The sequence below is a fragment of the Dendrobates tinctorius genome, unplaced genomic scaffold, assembly GCF_039654945.1.
Source record: "Dendrobates tinctorius isolate UK_male_01 unplaced genomic scaffold, ASM3965494v1 ptg000274l, whole genome shotgun sequence".
Lineage (NCBI taxonomy): Eukaryota > Metazoa > Chordata > Amphibia > Anura > Dendrobatidae > Dendrobates > Dendrobates tinctorius.
Window position 1 is genome coordinate 2,174,892 of NW_027361941.1, and position 19,344 is coordinate 2,194,235.

At 45.6% G+C, this 19,344-nt stretch overlaps 1 protein-coding gene across 1 annotated transcript; it reads right to left on the bottom strand.

The window, feature by feature from the left end:
* Positions 1–12,262: 12,262 nt before the first annotated feature.
* On the bottom strand, positions 12,263–15,582 carry LOC141072508 (uncharacterized). Its single transcript, XM_073559783.1, has one exon. The coding sequence runs from the start codon at positions 15,506–15,508 to the stop codon at positions 13,655–13,657; it is 1,854 nt and encodes a 617-aa protein (XP_073415884.1). The 5' UTR covers positions 15,509–15,582; the 3' UTR covers positions 12,263–13,654.
* Between the last annotated feature and the right edge of the window lie 3,762 nt (positions 15,583–19,344).

Here is a 19,344-nt window from a genome sequence, read left to right on the forward strand (position 1 = left end):
TCAAAATGAGCTACAAAAGATAATACTAACATTTATTATGAAGGTTTTAAAATCATTTTAATAAGCCACCATGATAGGCAAGGCTACCTTACGCGTATCTGACACATATTACATGTCTGTAATAAACACAATATTTCACCGCACTATACTGGGAAAGTCAAAGGATCAAATTAGAAGACTGACTTGATAATACATAGAGAGAGCGTGATGGGCTTGAGGCTGTTTGCCTTGATTTTGGAATATAGTTAGCTGGCCTAAATTTTGCTAAGTGAATATGGACAGCACGCCTTTTCTAGGCATTATCAAGTGAGTAGTCTATTTTGATCCTTTGACTTTGCCAGTATAGCGCTGTGAAATATTGTCTTTTTTACAGACATGTAATATGTCTCAGAAACGCATAAGGTAGCTTTGCCTGTCATGGTGTCTTAATCATATGATTTGAAAACCGTCATAAGAAATGTTAGTATTACCTATTTTAGCTCATTTTGCTGCTGGAGAAAACCTCTTTTTTACTTTGCCTTGGGATTTTAACCACCAGTTCAAACACACTGGACATCTCCTGCCATCAGACCGCTTAAGAACACTCATGTACAGTATGGGTTTACAATTTCCATGTTTTTAGCCACTTATAAATTGTGGAATGTTGGGGAAGGAGAAGGCAGAGGAGCAGCCTGTGGTTGCTGCTGACTACTTTGAGCAACATCGCCCTGTGTGGGTGCATACTGTTGCCCATGGTGTTGGTACTGACTTTCCTCCTGTGCTTGTTGGGGGTAGTGGCCATAGTAATACTGCTGAGGGGCATCTTGTTGGGGCGGGTAGGCCCGTGTCTCATACCCACCAATATAGCCATGTCGTTCCCAACCAGGTTGGGACCAGCCTCCAACACTGGGTGGGAAAAAGTGGCCATATTGGTGGGGTTGGCTAGAGCCAGAAATCTGTTGCTGCTGTTGGGAAGGTTGGGTAGGGGGAGGAAGGGGGTGAGGTGTAGGCCCACGTATTTGAGGATGTTCAGACCCTGCTTGACCAAGCATCTGTGTGGGTGGTCTCATGCGCATTAGATTTCTGTGGGAAAGCTTGCCACCTCTCCAGATATTCAAAAAGCTCATATGGGGTATTGGGGGGGGGGTGCTTGCATCAAGCAGGATCTGAAAACATCCCCGAATACGGAGCCTGACCTCACGGGAAAGGGCACGGAGATAAAGGGCCAGGCTACATGAGTAGGTCTCCTCCCCATCATCTGTAGTGACTCGAGATAAATAATTTAGGACCCCTGTGTCCACATTGGTCCTGCTCTCTTGAACAGCGACCTGGCGCCTTCTTCGGCATAGCCGGGATGTAACAGCAGCCTGTGGGGAGCCCCGGATCAGGCCATTCTGGCTGCTGCTCAAGTTGCCCTGTTCCTCCAGGATGGGTGATGGGGCAGCAGCAGACGGTCCTGGTGGTGTGGTTTGTTGGGCAGCCAATGGGTTCTCCTGTGATGACTCATCTTCACCCATGCTTCTTGTAGGGGGAGAAGATGGGCCAGCCACCTCATCCCCTACAGGATCAATTATGGGCTCTGTCTCTGAGCCCGTTCCTCAATCCGTAAGGTTGGATTGAGTTCTGTTAGGCTCCTTTCACACATCAGGTTTTCGGCGTCAGGCGCGTTCCGGCGTCGTGCCGGAGCGCCGGATCCGGCAAATGTTTAGTAAAACCGGATGTGACGGATCTGGTTTTCTGCCGGATCCGTCTTGCTCTTGACAGCCAAAACCGGATCCGTTTTTCGACGGATTACGCCGAATCCGGTTTTTAATATCGCCCCTTGTGGCCTTCCGAAAGGGATTGGCTACTGAAAAACTATATATAGCGTGTTCCTACAGCCCTTCTTTGACAGGTTGTAAAGGAGAAAGTGCAGGTTGGAGAGAAGAGCAAGTTACTGGCGAAGATGGATGTTGTGATTGGAAATATTTTGAAGAATTTGGCGGATTTTACAGCGGAGGCAAATCGTTTGAGGGTGATTGTTCTGGAGAAGGAGAGAGTGAGACAGCAGCGCATCAGGCATCGTAGACGACGTTTGTGGATCCACCCCATCACAGCCAAGAGAATGACGCGTGGGGTCTATTCTACACTCTGCATGGACCTTATATGAAACCCGGATAAATTTTTTGGATATGTTCGGATGAAAATGGAGAATTTTGATAACTTGGTGGAGCGCATTGCACACCTCATAAGAAAATCGGACACCTATTGCCGCTTCTCTGTTTCACCCGCAGAGCGTCTGATGGTGACTTTAAGGTAAGCCACATTTATTGTATATGCCTCGCATCAGAGCACACTTTCACTGCAATCTTGTTGGTGGTAGTTTGTATCTCCAAATGTTATAGCTGACTTTTGGTATGTAATGCTGTGATTTTAAACTAATTGATTGTTTTTTAATTCCCCACAGATTTCTTGCAACTGGAGAATCCCTTTCGTCACTGCATTTCCAGTACAGACTCGGGATTTCCACCATATCTGGAATAGTGAAGTACACATGCCGTGCACTGTGGGACTCCTTAGCTGAAGAGTTTTTACCAGAGCCCACAACAGAGAGGTGGATTGAAATTTCAGAAAAGTTTCAACAGATATGTCAGTTTCCGAACTGCTTGGGCGCTGTGGACGGGAAACATATCCTCATTGTAAAGCCAGCCGGATCGGGATCGGAATATTTCAATTACAAGAAATATTTTTCAATTGTCCTCATGGCCATCGCTGACGCGGAATACAAATTTATTGCTGTTGATATTGGGGCCTATGGCCGCTCCAATGACTCTCAAGTTTTCAAACTGTCTGCCATGGGGCGTAAACTGTATGGAAACACCTTCCAGTTCCCACCACCTAGACCGCTGCCGCAAACATCTGGTCCACCTATGCCATTTGTCTGTGTAGGGGATGAAGCCTTCCAGCTGTCAGAACACCTTTTGAAACCGTACGGTAGCAGAGGATTGTCAAGAACAAAACGCATTTTTAATTACCGCCTCACAAGAGCAAGAAGAATGGTTGAATGTACCTTTGGTATTCTGACAGCCAAATGGTGGGTCCTATTGACTGCGATCAACCTCAAGACAGAAACTGTGGACGAGGTGATCAAAGCTTGCGTGGTACTCCACAATTTTGTTATCTGCAAGGAACCCATTTCCATTGAGGACACCTCTGAAGAAACCACCTTGCAAGATTACCATGACATTACCACTAGAAGTTCTGTGACAGTTTCAGTAATGAGGGACAATTTTGCACTATACTTTGTCACCTCAAGGCAGAGTACACTGGCAGGATGACAGAGTGTGAAAGATTTGTGCCCTTAACCAAACTTGTGTACCTTCTGTACCAACAGTATATACCTTTGCCAACCAAAGTTGGCTATCTTGTCCTGGTCTTACTATTTTTACCTTTAGGCCACAGGTGTGTACCTGGTTGTGTTTTATGCAAAGTATTTCACCTTTTAACAAAAGTCGTGTACATTGTTAGGAAATCACCAACAATAAACACAACTTTTTAGGTGAAATACTTTGCTTCAAACACAACCAGGAACACAACTGTGGCAAAAAGCTAAAATTTACCCACAGTTATATACCTGGTTTTGAATACCTTTTTACCTTTGAAATACCCTGTATTTAACCTTTTTTTTAAACATATTTCGCCGCAGAAAGAAATGACAGACAACCATTGTGAAACGATAATTTAACTTTTATTTAAAATATTTTTTTTTTGTAAAATGTTTTTAAAGTGCAAAAAACTTTTTTAATAAAGGTTTTAAACCAAATGACCATTTTTATTAAAAAACACATTATAAATCTGTGTAGTGTGGGGTGGAAATACTGCTGGAGGGGCTGCGGGACACTTCGACACTGGGAGTGTGGAGAGAGGACTGGGATCGTGGTGGGGAAGGAACAGTTAGAGGTGAAGGTGTGGAAAAAGCTACAGAATGGGTGGACATGTGGGAGGCAGAAGAGGTGGTGGGCGGTGGAGTGGAGGGTTGGGCAGGGACTGTAGGAGCAGATGATGTTGATGGAAAGTTGTATGGGGAAGGAGTATGGTACGGGGAAGGAGTTTGGTACGGGGCAGGTTGCTGGAAATGGGGAGATGTCTGGTACTGGGGAGGTTGCTGGTACTGGGGAGGTTGCTGGTACTGGGGAGGTTGCTGGTACTGGGGAGGTGGCTGGTATGTAATAGGAGGGGGAGGATGGAAAGTGGCTGGAGGGGGTGCAGGTGGAGGAACTACTTGGGTGGGAGGAGGAGGTTGGGAGGTAACGTGCTGGAGAGCACCATGGCATGAATGCATTACATGCATCTGCTGGGTAGGAGAGAGCGTTTCCATGCGCTCCACAACAGACCTGAAAAAGGTGTGGTTTGACGAAGATCTTGCTTCTGAATGCATGGTTTGCAGAAGTGTCTTCACCTCCAGAATGCTGGAGTTGATCTGCTGAAAGCCTGCGGAGATTTGCTCTGACAAGACTTTTAGACAGTTCTGGAAAGATGCATTCAGATGCAAGAACTCTGGCGCATAAGTCTTTTCCTGACCCCTCTGCCGCTGCCGCCCAGTACCCGCAGGTGTACTAGAGGTGGCAGGGGCAGAAGGGTGGGGTAAAGGGAAAGCGATCTCCTCACCAGCAGCTTCATGTAATGTAGGCGGCCACGATGCTCCTGTGCTGGTGGATGGGACAGATGGGTCGAATGTGTGGGAAGGCTGGGAAGGTGCAGATGTACCGGGGCGGTCGAAGTGTCCCTCGGTGCCGGTCTCCTCAGGGATCGCCTCAGAAGGGTCCAATCGTGCAGGCTCCCGAGTGCTGCTCACCGTGCTGTGGAATAAAGAGAAAAAAAAAACAATTAATATAGTGACATGGCATGGCCCTGGCTGAAAAAAAATTGTTACATCTAAACATTTTTTTTTCACATGTGGTGTGTAATATTTACCTTCTGGTGACCATTGTATCCCGGAGGAACGACAGGGCTTGTGCGTACTTGTACTTGCTCCTGCGTCCTCCAGATCCACTCGGGGCCCGCATCTCTTTATTGAACTCCTTCTTGAAACGATCCCTCACAGACCGCCACCGCTTCACAATTCTGTCCCCTGAAACGAGAAAGGACAAAGTGGTTAGTATACAACATCAGTGTTTCCCAAACTCCAGTCCTCATGGTCCCCAGGGGTCATGTTTTCAGGATTTCCATAGTAAATAGAAATCCTGAACACATGATCCGTGGGGACCACGAGGACTGGAGTTCGGGAAACACTGGTTTACATCAAGCAACCGGTACTGTATATACTTCCGCTCTTTAATCTGGACCCGAGCATCGAGGTCCTCCCAGCGGCCCACAAGGAGCGAACAGATTTCCTCCCAGAGTCGTCGGGTAACGATCAGGTCAGCATGGCGGCGGTCAGCCATATTCCATAGCGGCTTCCTTTCTCTGACGAGATCGATGAGGTTGTCAACATCAATTTCTCCATCCTCACCGTCTGAGTCGGGAGCACCCTGTGAAGGCTGTTAAAGTAAAAGAGAAAAATAGCAAAATTAGTCACCACACTTAAGACATGAAATAAAAAGTGTACCAAAATTTCACTTAAATATTATACTTACACGCTGATGACCGCCGCGTTGCTGTCGCCGACGACCCTGGGAGGCACTGTGAGGACCTCTTGGCCGAGCACCAGATTGGGAAGACTAGAGAAGAAAAGAAAAAAATTTATGTGTTTGGATGTTGGCATTTGTTTACTGTGTGTCGTCTGCAGAACATTGTTTTCTATGTGTTGTGTGTAGTGTGATGTTGTGTTTCTGCGTTTGATGCAAAAAACTTACCAATTGTGAGCCCACTACAGGTGTCTGTCCACCCCTTCCTTCTTCTTCTGAGAGCTCCTCTTCAGCTTGTGATTCCTGTTTTGAAATAAAAGGCAATGAATAGACATATATTACAGAGATGATTGATTTTGGAAATAAAAACACCGTCAAACGCTGACGATGCGAGGGAGGGCTCCCAGAAGAAGATGTGCTGTCCTCTTGCTGGCCAGACTCCATGGCTGTGGGTGGTGCTGTTGCTGCTGCCAGTGCTGCCACTGCTGCTGCTGCATCTCTTGGGCGGCTGTTGAATAAAGAAAAACAAAGGGCCAATGAATATCTTGATATTCCATGGCCCTAGTTTTGAGGAATGGGGGATTTGATAATTACCGTCTCTCATCTGCTGCTGGACTCCCCTCCCGCTGTTCAGCATGTTCCCTTTGCTGCTCCATTTGGGGTGGTGGTGGTGCTGATGGTGCTGCAGTGGTCTCCTGCCATCTCCTGCGCCTGGTTGCTGTCTTGGGTGGCATGTTGGGTGTGGCTGAGGGTCCCACTGTCATGCTTTTATATATGTGTCTTGTGGGCAGAGCTACTGAGCATGCTCAGACCCAAAAAACCGGATCCGGCTATCGCCGGATCCGGCGCATTGCGGCGCTCATAGGCTTTCATTGTGTGAAAAAGACAAAAAACGTTACAGTAGCCGTTTTTTACAGACGCCGGATTGCGACACATTGCCGGATCCAGCGAAAACCGGATGAAACGCATGGCCATCCGGCCCGATCCGGCGCTAATGCAAGTCAATGGGGGGAAAACCGGACCCGGCATTGCAGTCAGAAGTAAAATTCCACAGTGCACTTATAATATCTGAGTGCTTACTTTATGATTCATAGCTGTTCATCTGTTCCCCCAACAAATGATTTCAGTGATAAAAACTGACATCCTGCCAAGTTTGAACAAGGTCTACTACTTCCCGGATGCCTCTTCTGCACAGTACAAACATAAGAAAACTTTATAAATGCCTGCCATCACAAGAAAGATTTTGGAGTGGAAGCTGAATTGCCCTTTTTTGCCACAGGTCATGACAAATGTGTATGTGATGATTTAGGATGCCCCGTGAAACGTTTTGTAGCTCGGGCTAGCCACCAGACGTCATATTCAGACCAAATCTTATCTCCCTTGCAGCTTATCAACTGGAGGGAGAAAATTATTCCTAACATCCAGATCATGTAGTGTACAAACCAGGACTATGAAGAAGAGGAGAGTTTGTTAAAAGATTGATTTCTGTAAGCAGAGCCCATCAGAGAGACCCAGCAATACTGGACTGTCATCCCAGGTAAGTGAAAAAGAAAAAATAACAATGAATTTATCATTCAACAGTGACGTCCATGAAGGGATTGAAGGTGGCTGTCACGGCCCCGGGTTCCACTTACCTTGTTGCACGCGCTTCCTGACATGTCCCCACGCCCGGCCTCCGGCTCCCTCGGCGTCGGGCGCCTGCGCACTGCCTCCCTCCTGGTGCGCAGCCCCCTGGGTAGTATGACACGCTGGCCCCGCCTCCAACATGGTGGCACCCAGTGCTACTTATGCCCGGCGTCTGGACAGGTAAGACGCCTGTTCTACTAATGCGGTGACGCTGTCTCATAGCAGCGTTCTCTGTGTTACAGGCCCCTTCTACCCTGCCTCTGTCTGTGCAGTGTCCCTGGTCTTAAGTACCTCTATTCTTGCCTCTGCCTTCGCTGTGTGCTGTATCTTCAGTTCCCTCTCCCTTTGCCTCCACCTGCGCTGCCTCCGACAGCTCTCCCTCTGCACTCTTGCTATACGGTACCCTCTGTTGGTCCTTACTCCTTCCCTGTCCTGCTCCTTCCATCCTCCCGTTTTGTGTTTTATCAGTACTTCTGCTTTTGCAGCCTCCAGCTATTGCCACCCGCTGTGCTCCGGTCCTGCGCTCTGCCTGTTCTCCACGGCCTCTGTGTTCCCCTGGGCTCCCTGTACGGATTTGCCTGTGCCTCCTCTCCTGTCTAAGCCCAGTCGTCCCTTTGGTTCCGGCTGTCGCGGTTCTATCCCCTGGGGGTCTACCCCTAACACTCCCTGTATAGGGGGTGGTTCTCACCTGGACGCTCGCCCTTAGGGGCTCTGTAGCCGTGACCCAGAGGGTCCACTTCCGGGTTGTCTCTGCATTCCTCTTGCTACAGCAACCGTAACAGGTTGCTGATCCCGCTGGAGCCACGGCTGCCCAAAAAGATTTGGTTTTCCTTCAGGAAAACCAGATGCGTTGATGTCCTTTATGAAAACTATGGACTCGCGTCTTTCCGCTCTCCAATCCTCTGACCATGGTAACGCTGCCCAGTTGGCTGGCTTACAGCAAGAATTGGCGCAGCAGCGTGATACCCAGTCACATATCCTCAGCTATATGGCTTCAGTAGATGGTCGGTTGCTTGCCTTGCAGTCGGCCGCCTCTGCTCCTCCTGCTGCGGGTTCCCATCCTCCTCCGCAGTTGGCCAAACCACCCCGGTATAGCGGTGACGCCAAATTATGCCGGGGTTTTCTAAATCAGTGCAGTCTTCATTTTGAATTACTGCCCCAGCAGTACCCCACAGACCGAGCCAAAGTGGCCTTCATCATCTCTCACCTAGAGGGGGACGCTCTGGCTTGGGTCAATCCCCTCTGGGAGCGTGATGACCCTGTGGTTTCCCAGTTATCTGTATTTATGGACACTTTCCGTCGGGTTTTTGACGAATTGGGTCGATTAGCCTCCACCACTGAGGCTTTGTTTAGCCTCTGCCAAGGTTCCCTAACCGTGGGCCAGTACGCCATACAGTTCAGGACCCTGTCCGCCGACTTAGGTTGGAATAGCGAGGCGTTGGTGGACGCTTTCTGGCGAGGTCTCTCGAGTCATATTAAAGATGAGCTCGCTGGTCGTGATACCCCTACAGCTCTGGAGGATTTGATTTCCCTGGCCACACGGATAGATCTCCAGTTTCAGGAACGGGCCAGGGAGAGAAGGGTTTCTTGTCCTTTATCTTCTCTTTGCAGACCACCCAGTTCCCGACCCAGGATCCTCTTCTCTGCCTCTGCTCCCTAACCTATGCAGGTGGACTGCCTGAAGCTCTCTGACCAGCGTTGTAGGGAGAGAACCCTCCAGGGTCTTTGTTTCTACTGCGGTAGCGGCTCCCATTTGCTCCAAACTTGTCCTGACCGTCCAGAAAACTCCTCCGCCTAGGCCAGGTGAGAGAGGCCTTCCTGGGTGTTTGTGATACCTCTCTACCCCTCACTTTGTCTGTCCTCTTGCATGTTGATGGGAAGCGGGCTTCTCTGGTGGCCTATGTGGACTCGGGTGCCGCCGGAAATTTTATTAGGCTTGAGGAGGTCAACAAATTTTCTGTTCCTGTGAGGCCCTTAGAGAACCCTCAAAGTCTCACTTCCGTAGATGGTCGACCCCTGCTAGAGACAGTTACCCCTGTCACTCATGAGGTAGAGTTGCAGGTAGGAGCCCTGCACAAGGAGAAAATTATGTTTTATGTCTTGGCAGGTCTTTCCCATCCAATCCTACTCGGTCTCCCTTGGCTGGGCTCCACGAGCCCACCTTAGATTGGCATAGCGGCAACGTCTTGCGCTGGGGGGGTCTTTTCAGGCTCAGTGCCTGCTGCCGCTGCATCCCGTGGGTACCCCTCTTCCTTCTCCTGTTCTCTTCGGATTACCGTCGGCTTATAGTGCCTTTGTGGATGTTTTTGATAAGAAACATCTAGTCAGTATAGTCTAGATTATAGTCTAGAGATTATACAGTCTAGTGTGCATGGGGAGTGTGTCATCACAGACACTTGGATGAGTAAGCATGGCCAAGGGGGTTACATCTCGCTGACTGGGCACTGGGTGACTCTACTGGCTGTGGGGACAGGTACTGCTCCACAAGTCTTGGAATCCCCAAAGCTTGCAGGACAAACCTCTACATTTAACACTTCCTCCACTGCTTTTGCCTCCTCTATCACTTTTAGGGCCTCCACCTGTGCCCTCAACCTCTGCCTTAATGAGACACGCGTTCCAAGTGCGGAGCAGATCCCCACCACCTCCGTACTGCACAGCCAGGGCTCTCTGCAATCAGGCAGTCTTAAAATTGATATGTCTTGGAGATTGCAGTCATACAGCTGAAGAGTTGTGGACAGTTCTCCAGGCTCAGTTTGATCAATGGCTGTCTCCGCTGAACCTGCATGCAGGGAAGGTGATAAGGGTGCAAACTTGGTGGCGGCCCTACGGCAAGGCAAGCCCACACACGTGCCTTGCATGGCTCATGTCCTCAACTTGGTGGTATAGCGTATTCTCCACCACTATTCTGGCCTGGGTGAACTGCTCAAGAAGGCACGTAAGCTGTGTTCTCATTTCTGCCATTCACACCCCTCTCCTCATCGACTTGCAGTGGAATTCCACTCTGCACGATGGAGCGACTGTGGCAGCAGCAACAAGTCCTGACGCAGTATGTCATGTCATATAGCCTGGGCCAACGCCGTATGGACCTGGCGCATGTCACATTTACAGAGTGCGCACAGATTAAGTACTTCTGCACCCTTCTGCACAGTTTAAAAATGGCTACTGAGATAGTTATCACTGATGCCTCCATCATCAGCATCACTATTCTGGTCATCTATATGCTGGAGAAGACATTGAATAGCCTGCGGGAAGAGATGGTGGTCCCAGAAGAAGAGGAGGAAGCAGAGGAGGATGCAGAAGGGATAATACTGTCTCTAAGTTCAAGACTGTCGCAACACAAGTGGGTGCCAAGGGAGGGTGGATTACTGTGATCGAGGGGGGGGTGATAACAGACAAGCTGTTATGGAAGGTGCAAGATCCGAGGAACAAATGGAGGAGAAAGAGGTGATGGGCGAGTAACTGTCAGATGAAGAGGATAATACTCCCCTCTCTGTTATTCGTATTTGGTGGGATGGGACGGAGGAAACGAGCCTCATTGTTACCCAGTCACCAACACAGCATGGGCTTGGACCTCATGGTAGAGCCCTACATATGAGAGCCTTCTTGCTGCACTATATGCAACATGATGCCTGTATAGTTATGATTAGGAATAATGCTGACTACTGGGTTGCCACTTTATTAGATCCACGTTATAAAACCAAATTTTGCCACATGATCCCTGCCCTAGAAAGGGAACAGCGAATGCTGGAGTATTGAAACACGCTTTTACACAACCTTAAGAGAGCTTTTCCCTAAGACAGGAGTGAAGCACACAGTTCGAATCGCGGTTGTTGACTTCCAACCTCCGGACCATCAATTCTTCAACGCCAAAATATTAGCAGCAGCAGCGGTGGAAGTAGAAGAAGCAATTTTTGTGAGTCCTTTGACACTTTTTTAGGCCAACGCATGACGTGGGTTACTTGCTTACATATTTTGGCCAAAATATTAACTAATACCTCTCATATTTTTTATATGTGTTTTTTGCACTTTATTTTTCAGGGTGCAGTTGGGCCCATTCAGTCTTGTAAACTGTGGTGTCTGTTCACATGGGATGCATTTGGATGGCGCTAGGCAGCCCGCCTGATCTAATAGTATGGGTGTAACTAATAGGCTGTTAGCCTGGATGATGTGCATTCCCATTGTGTGAACAGCGGAGCATACAAGTCTTCATTGTGCATTAATATACCAAGCAACCGCCCCTCCATACATTGGTAGGTTGTGAGCGGTTGTCTCATCGGTATTCTTGCACCTGTGTTGCCGCCATCTTAACTATATGGGCTCACTCACCCTGATAGTGCATTTGTTTGGAGGTCTGGGCAGGTCGGCATCTCTGCTTTTTGCTGTTTTTGAACATTTGACATTTGCCTGAATTTTTATATCTACACATGATTTACACAAATTATATTTTCTTGTGGTAACTCTATACTATTTAACATTAGAATCTGTGTATTTCTGTAATTATTTGTATGTATACATGATTGATTACCACTTCTGTCTCTGTAAAAACAATCCCCTTTAACCCCTTTCTGACATCGGGTGTAACTGTATGCTGATGTCGGACTCCCTCCTTTTGATGCGGGATCTGGCGCTGAGCCCACATCTTTTCTCGCACATGATGGGCCAGAAATCCCGCACATCGGTGACCCTGTCACGTGATCACGAGTCACCGATAGGTTGGCATGACAACCAGAGGTCTCCAGCAGACCTCTATGGTTGTCACTGCCGGATCCTATGAGCTCTGCCCAGTGGTTGGCGCTCATAGCAAGTGAGCAACTCTGCTACATGCAGGTGATCTGATCATTGCCTGCATGTAGCAGAGCTGATCGGGTTATAGCAGCTTCTAGCCTCCCATTGAGACTATTGAAGCATGCCTGTGGAGACATGGGGTGGTCAGCGCGCACCCCGGTCCGCTGGCCGAAACAACATGGATCAGGGATCATCCCACCGAACGCAGGCTCTCCCTTTAACATGGGCATAACGCTACTCAGACAACACACACACAGTGAGGGTAATGCAGTGTGGCAATGCTTTATTGTACCACAAAACAGGCAGATAACACATAGAACAGTCCCAGCAAAATACCCAACAGAGTGCACATTGCAGAGTCTCATCCTTCCGCTGATTTGCTCCAGGGGTTGCTACCCCACCTGTGGCACGCACAAAGAGGAGGTAACAACAAGTGTAGGAAGATGACAATCCATTCAGTCCATACAAGCTAAAAAAAGGCCAGTTGATCCGAGGATCACAACCTGGCTTCTCCAAACGTATCCATGGTTCAGCGATGGTCAGTGGAGCAGCTCTGTATTCTTCCAACCAAGGCTGAAAACCCCTAGGTTGTTTCCTGTAGAATGATAGATCCATGTCCCTCGTGATGTAAAAACTATACGAAGTATAAAGTTTGAAGTCTGGGATCTGCCGATATGTGGCTAGTTTTTTGTTTCAGATAACATGATTTTAATTTTTTTTTGTCCAGTCGCGCTTGAATATAGATCAATATTAAATAGTCACCTGATGACGCCTTTGGTGAGGACAATGAAACCCATAGAAATAAGAGGCTTGGAGAGTGAGTGTGTATACATCACCTCACCCTATATACTGAGATGTTGGGTATATGTTTTTTTCTATTAGTCACCTTCTGACTAACCTGCAGGGGGTGAATTATGGGTATAGTTTTACATTTGGAATTAATAAAGTTTAGTTTTATCCTATTTTCAGCATACAGGAGGAATGACAAGAGACAACCCATGTAAGAAAGTTCAATTTTGGTTAAAACTATTCCAACATTATGAACATAAAAAAGGCTTCTCCCCTATGTGACATCTCTGATGTTTATTAACAGCTGATTTCCAAGTAAAATATTGACTATATTAAGAAAATCAAAAAGGCTTCTCCCCTGTGTAACTGCTCTGATGTCTAACAAGAAGCGCTTTCCGGTTAAAATATTTCCCACATTCTGAACAGGATAAAGGCTTCTCCCCTGTGTAAGTTCTCTGTTGAGGTGGCTCAGTCGCTAGCACTGCAGCCTTGTAGTGCTGTAGTCCTGGGTTCAACTCCCATCTAGGACAACATCTGCAAGGAGTTTGTATGTTCTCCCCGTGTTTGCGTGGGTTTCCTCCCACATTCAAAAGACATACTGATAGGGAATTTACATTGTGAGCCCCATTGGGGCCAGTGATGATAATGTGTGCAAACTGTAAAGGGCTGCGGAATAGGTTAGTGCTATATAAAAAGAAAGATTATTATTAGTAGTAAGATTCCATTTCTGTTAAAACATTTCCCACATTATGAACAGGAAAAATGGCTTCTCTGATGTGATCAAGATTTATTTTCAATTAAACAAGAAAGAAGTTTCTCCCCTGTGTGAGTTATTTGGTGTGGAACAAGACTCCCTTTCTGGTTAAAAATTATTCCACATCCTGAACATGAAAAAGGCTTCTCCCCTGGTGAGTTCTCTGGTGCCTAACACAATCTGATTTATTGCAAAAACATTTCCCACATTCTGAACATGAAAAAGGCTTCTCCCCTGTGTGAGTTCTCTGGTGGGTAACAAAATTTGATTTGTACGGAAAATATTTCCCGCATTCTGAACATGAAAAAGGTTTCTCCCCTGTGTGTGTTCTCTGGTGATTAACAAAATGTGATTTATGTGCAAAATATTTCCCACATTCTGAACAGGAAAAAGGCTTCTCCCCTGTGTGAGTTTTATGGTGATTAACCAAATCTGATTTATGGTTAAAACATTTCCCACATTCTGAACAGGAAAAAGGATTCTCCCCTGTGTGAGTTCTATGGTGATAAACCAATTGTGATTTCCAGTTAAAACATTTCCCACATTCTGAACAGGAAAAAGGCTTCTCCCCTGTGTGAGTTCTTTGGTGTCTAACAAATTGTGATTTAAGTGCAAAACATTTCCCACATTCTGAACAGGAAAAAGGCTTTTCCCCTGTGTGAGTTCTATGGTGATTAACCAAATCTGATTTCTGGTTAAAACATTTCCCACATTCTGAACAGGAAAAAGGCTTCTCCCCTGTGTGAGCTCTACGGTGATTAACCAAATCTGATTTCTGGTTAAAACATTTCCCACATTCAGAACAGGAAAAAGGCTTCTCCCCTGTGTGAGTTCTATGGTGATTAACCAAATTTGATTTCCGGTTAAAACATTTCCCACATTCTGAACAGGAAAAAGGCTTCTCCCCTGTGTGAGTTCTTTGGTGTCTAACAAATTGTGATTTAAGTGCAAAACATTTCCCACATTCTGAACAGGAAAAAGGCTTTTCCCCTGTGTGAGTTCTATGGTGATTAACCAAATCTGATTTCTGGTTAAAACATTTCCCACATTCTGAACAGGAAAAAGGCTTTTCCCCTGTGTGAGTTCTATGGTGATTAACCAAATCTGATTTCTGGTTAAAACATTTCCCACATTCAGAACAGGAAAAAGGCTTCTCCTCTGTGTGAGTTCTATGGTGATTAACCAAATTTGATTTCCGGTTAAAACATTTCCCACATTCAGAACAGGAAAAAGGCTTCTCCCCTGTGTGAGTTCTCTGGTGAGTAACAAAATGTGATTTCTGTATAAAACATTTCCCACATTCTGAACAGGAAAAAGGCTTCTCCCCTGTGTGAGTTCTATGGTGATTAACAAAATTTGATTTCCGGTTAAAACATTTCCCACATTCTGAACAGGAAAAAGGCTTCTCTCCTGTGTGAGTTCTCTGGTGAGTAACAAAATGTGATCTCTGTATAAAACATTTCCCACATTCTGAACAGGAAAAAGGCTTCTCCCCTGTGTGAGTTCTATGGTGATTAACCAAATCTGATTTCTGTATAAAACATTTCCCACATTCTGAACAGGAAAAAGGCTTCTCCCCTGTGTGAGTTCTATGGTGATAAACCAAATCTGATTTCCATGTAAAACACTTCCCACATTCTGAACATGAGAATGACTTCTCTGCTTTAGTAGCAGTTTGTTTTTTATTGCCTTTTTTGTGACATTGCTTTCCCTTATTACTCAGTAATGAATCAGAAGATGGGACCTGTTTCATAAGATCAGATGACAAATCTTTGCTATGAATGGATGATGATATATCTGGAGTAATAGCAATCACTTCAGTTGTATCTTGTAGGATCTCAAGATCATCAGATTTAAAAATTGAAGATGTCAACTGTCCCTCTGATCTCCTGGTACAGTCATCTGCTAAGATAAAAAAACAATTATTATTTATTACTAAAATATCCTTTAGTTTTATATTTTTGAACATTTCTACTTAAATTGTCCATAAAAATGGCAAGCTATGTAAAAGCTTTAATTATTTACCAAGACAATGACAGTTCACAGTGTAATAGAAAACCTTGTTGGATGAGCCAGTAGTGTGCGGTGTTCAACTGTTTGTTCATTCTGCCTCCCAAATATCGAATACAAAGAAACCAATCAATGTTATGTAGGCGAAAATAATACCAATTCTCATCTCACAAAAAACAAGTCCCCACTCAGGTCCATCATCTGTCATTGGAAAAACAGAGGTTCCCACACTAATAGTGGCTCAAAGGCTGTTGAAAAGCAACAGAGTTTCTATAAACCAATCCAGCAAAATCCGCTCTCACTTCGGAGTCTTGCAGTGTGCGCAAACAACATTTAGGATCCCTGTATTTAGCAATATTATAGTGAGAAGAATCCACTTAATTTGCGGTGTCTCCTGGAGCACAATCTGGGCACTATGTGCTGGGTAATAAAATGGCAAATGTGTAATTTTCACTCCAACGTCCACTGCATGTTAATTTCCGGAAAGTTGCTGTGGAGTCAAATTATTCACTCCTCCTACACACATGGTCAAAATTGTTGGTACCCGTTGTTTAATGAAACCCACAATGGTCACAGAAATAACTTTAATCTTACAAAAGTAATAATAATTAAAAAATCTATGAAAATGAACAACTGAAAGTCAGACATTGCTTTTCAGCCATGCTTCCACAAAATTAAAAAAAAAATAAAACTCATGAAATAGGCCTGGACAGAAATGATTGTACCCTTAACTAAAATATTTTATTGCACAACCTTTGGAGGCAATTGTTGAAATAAAATGATTCCTGTAGCTGTCAATGAGACTTCTGCTCCTCTCGACAGGTATTTTGGCCCACTCTTCAAGAGAAACTACTTCAGTTGTCTCATGTTTGAAGGTTGCCTTTTCCAGACGGCATGTTTCAGCTCTTTCCAAAGATGCTCATTAGGATTTAGGTCAGGGCTCATAGAAGGCCACTTCAGAATAGTCCAATATTTTCCTCTCAGCCATTCTTGCCTGTTTTTAGCTGTGTATTGTGTGTCATTATCCTGTTGCAAGACCCATGACCTGCGACTGAGACCAAGCTTTCTGACATTGGGCAGCACATTTCTCTCTAGAATCCCTTGATAGTCTTGAGATTTCATTGTACGATGGAGATTCTAGACACCCTGTGCCAGATGCAGCAAAGCAGCCCCAGAACGTAACAGAGTCTCCTCCATGTTTCACAGTAGGGACAGTGTTCTTTTTGTGATATGCCTCATTTTTCCATCTGAGAACATAGAGCTGACGTGCCTTGCCAGAAAGTTCCATTTTTGTCTCATCTGTCCATAGGACATTCTCCCAGAGGCTTTGCAGCTTGTCAACATGTAGTTTAGCAAATTCCAGTCTGATTTTTTTTCAACAATGGTGTCCTCCTTGGTCGTCTCCCATGAAGTCCACTTTGGCTCATAGAACGACGGATGGTGTGATCTGACACTGATGTTCCTTGAGCTTCAAGTTCACCTTTAATCTGTTTACAAGTTTTTCTGGGCTCTTTTGTTACTATTCATATTATCCGTCTCTTTGATTTGTCATCAATTTTCCTCCTGCGGCCACGTCCAGGGAGGTTGGGTACAGTCCTATGGATATTAAATTTCTGAATAATATGTGCAACTTTAGTCACAAGAACATGAAGCTGCTTGGAGATGGTCTTATAACTTTTACCTGTAACATGTTTGTCTATAATTTTCTTTCTAATCTCCTGAGACAACTCTTTCCTTCGCTTCCTCTGGTCCATGTTGAGTGTGATACACACCATGTCACCACACAGCACAGTGAGTATCTGTAGCCTCTATACAGGCCACTCACTGATTCCAGGATTGTAGACACCTGTGATGCTAATTAGTGGACACACCGCGATTTACACATTCTGTGGAAGCCTGGTTGAAAAGCAATGTCTGACTTTCATTTGTTCATTTTCATAGATTTTTTATTTATTATTACTTTTGTGAGATTCAAGTTATTTCTGTGACCATTGTGGATTTTTCTGTCATTAAACGAGGGGTAACAACAATTTTGACCCCGTGTGTATAGATTACAACCCTCAGGGAATTAATTTATAAAATGGAATCACTTTATGGGGATTTCGACTATTCTGGTTTTCTGTCATTTAGTTATATTAGGGCTTCTGCATATGGTGTGTCCAATCTCATCTGGGATCTGTTCCTGCTGTCCAGCTGGAGTAATCTGCTTCCTACTTCAGCCAATTGGATAGTACCACACCCTACTAAAGCGCAAAGCACATGGCCGGAATCTGCCAGATACAGCGCTGTTCTCCTCTGGTTCAGTCCTCTGTGCTCAGCTTGCGGATTGTGTATTTATCCCCTGTTGTGACCGTGGCCCGTTTACTGACTACTCTTGTGTCTTCTGGTTCTGTATTCTGTCCTTCTGGTTCTGACCCAGCTACCTGACTATTCTTCTTGCCATCTAACACTACAGAATAGCAAGTCCAAGCCTAGGGGTCCCAGTGTAAGTCCAGATCCATGTAAGGGTGTTAAAAGGGCGATGAGCAAGGCAATCCCTGGGATATGGAAAGCAGAGAAGATAGAGCCAAGAAAGCTCAAAAGATGTCCACCATGAACAGCCAGGTGACCATGAACAGTGCTCCCAATACATTGTGTCTGCAAACTATTCCAGCTAGATCTGCATTCAAATAGCTAAATGGCGCTCCTTCCCTTCTGAACACTGCCATGTGCCCAGACAGTAGTGTACAACCGTATGTAGGGTATAGTGCGAAGCTGGAAAATAATTTGTAAGATCCATCTGTTTTCTATTATCCTTTGTGAAGAATTCCAAACTTACCACCACATAAAGTGACACACGTCAGATATTAATAATGGGGCCTGATTAAGAACACAAAACTGGCTGCGGGAAGAGGTTAAATCAGAGGATTTTGGACACTACTGTAATCAAACACTGTGACTATAGACAATAACATCTACTGAAATGATCAAACTCCTCAGTCTCCATCAGTAATAAATGAGCAGCTAGTGGTGAAACCTCTCTGGGGTAATTAGAGTATGGGGCTCGGTGACGTCACAATCTAAACCATTGTAAGCTCCAATATTTTCTGTCAGATGAGTTTCATGAAGAAATATTACACATTTATAGAGAACTGTGTATAATAGTACAGAGCTGAGATGTCTTAAAGGGAACCTGTCAGCAGGATTGTGCTCAGTAACCTACAGACACTGTCAGGTCGGCGCCGTTATACTGATTACAATGATACCTGGTGATGAAATCCGTCTTGTGGTTGTTGTGTAATCTGTATTTGTAGTTTTCAGTTAATGATATTCTCGTGCTCGGGGGCGGGGCTGTGGGCGGGGCTTTGTTGTGCTCTGATTACATATTCATCTGTATTAGCTTATGACAGGTCGCTGACCCCTCACTGTGAAAATGAGGGGCAATACCCCGAAACAGCTGTCTGTGGATGGATACCATGTTTTGGCATAGGTGGTTTCCTTCATTGGAGACTGCCCTTCCCGTGGTTGTTCCTTCCCAGGGAAAGACCTGGCTAGTCATTGCTTGCGTTGAGAAACATGTGATGGTGTCTCCGCGGCTTCTGTTTTGCATGTTTTGCATATTTCCCATAAGGGATGGGGGCAGTGCTCTAGAATCACTGCGTTGAGAAACACGTGATGGTGTCTCTGCAGTGTCGGATGTTGATCTCCATGAGTTCATTCATCCTCATTTTCACAGTCTTTTACTAGGCATTGCTCCTACCAGCCAGTTTCCTACTCCACACTGATGAGGGGCAATACCCCGAAACAGCTGTCTGT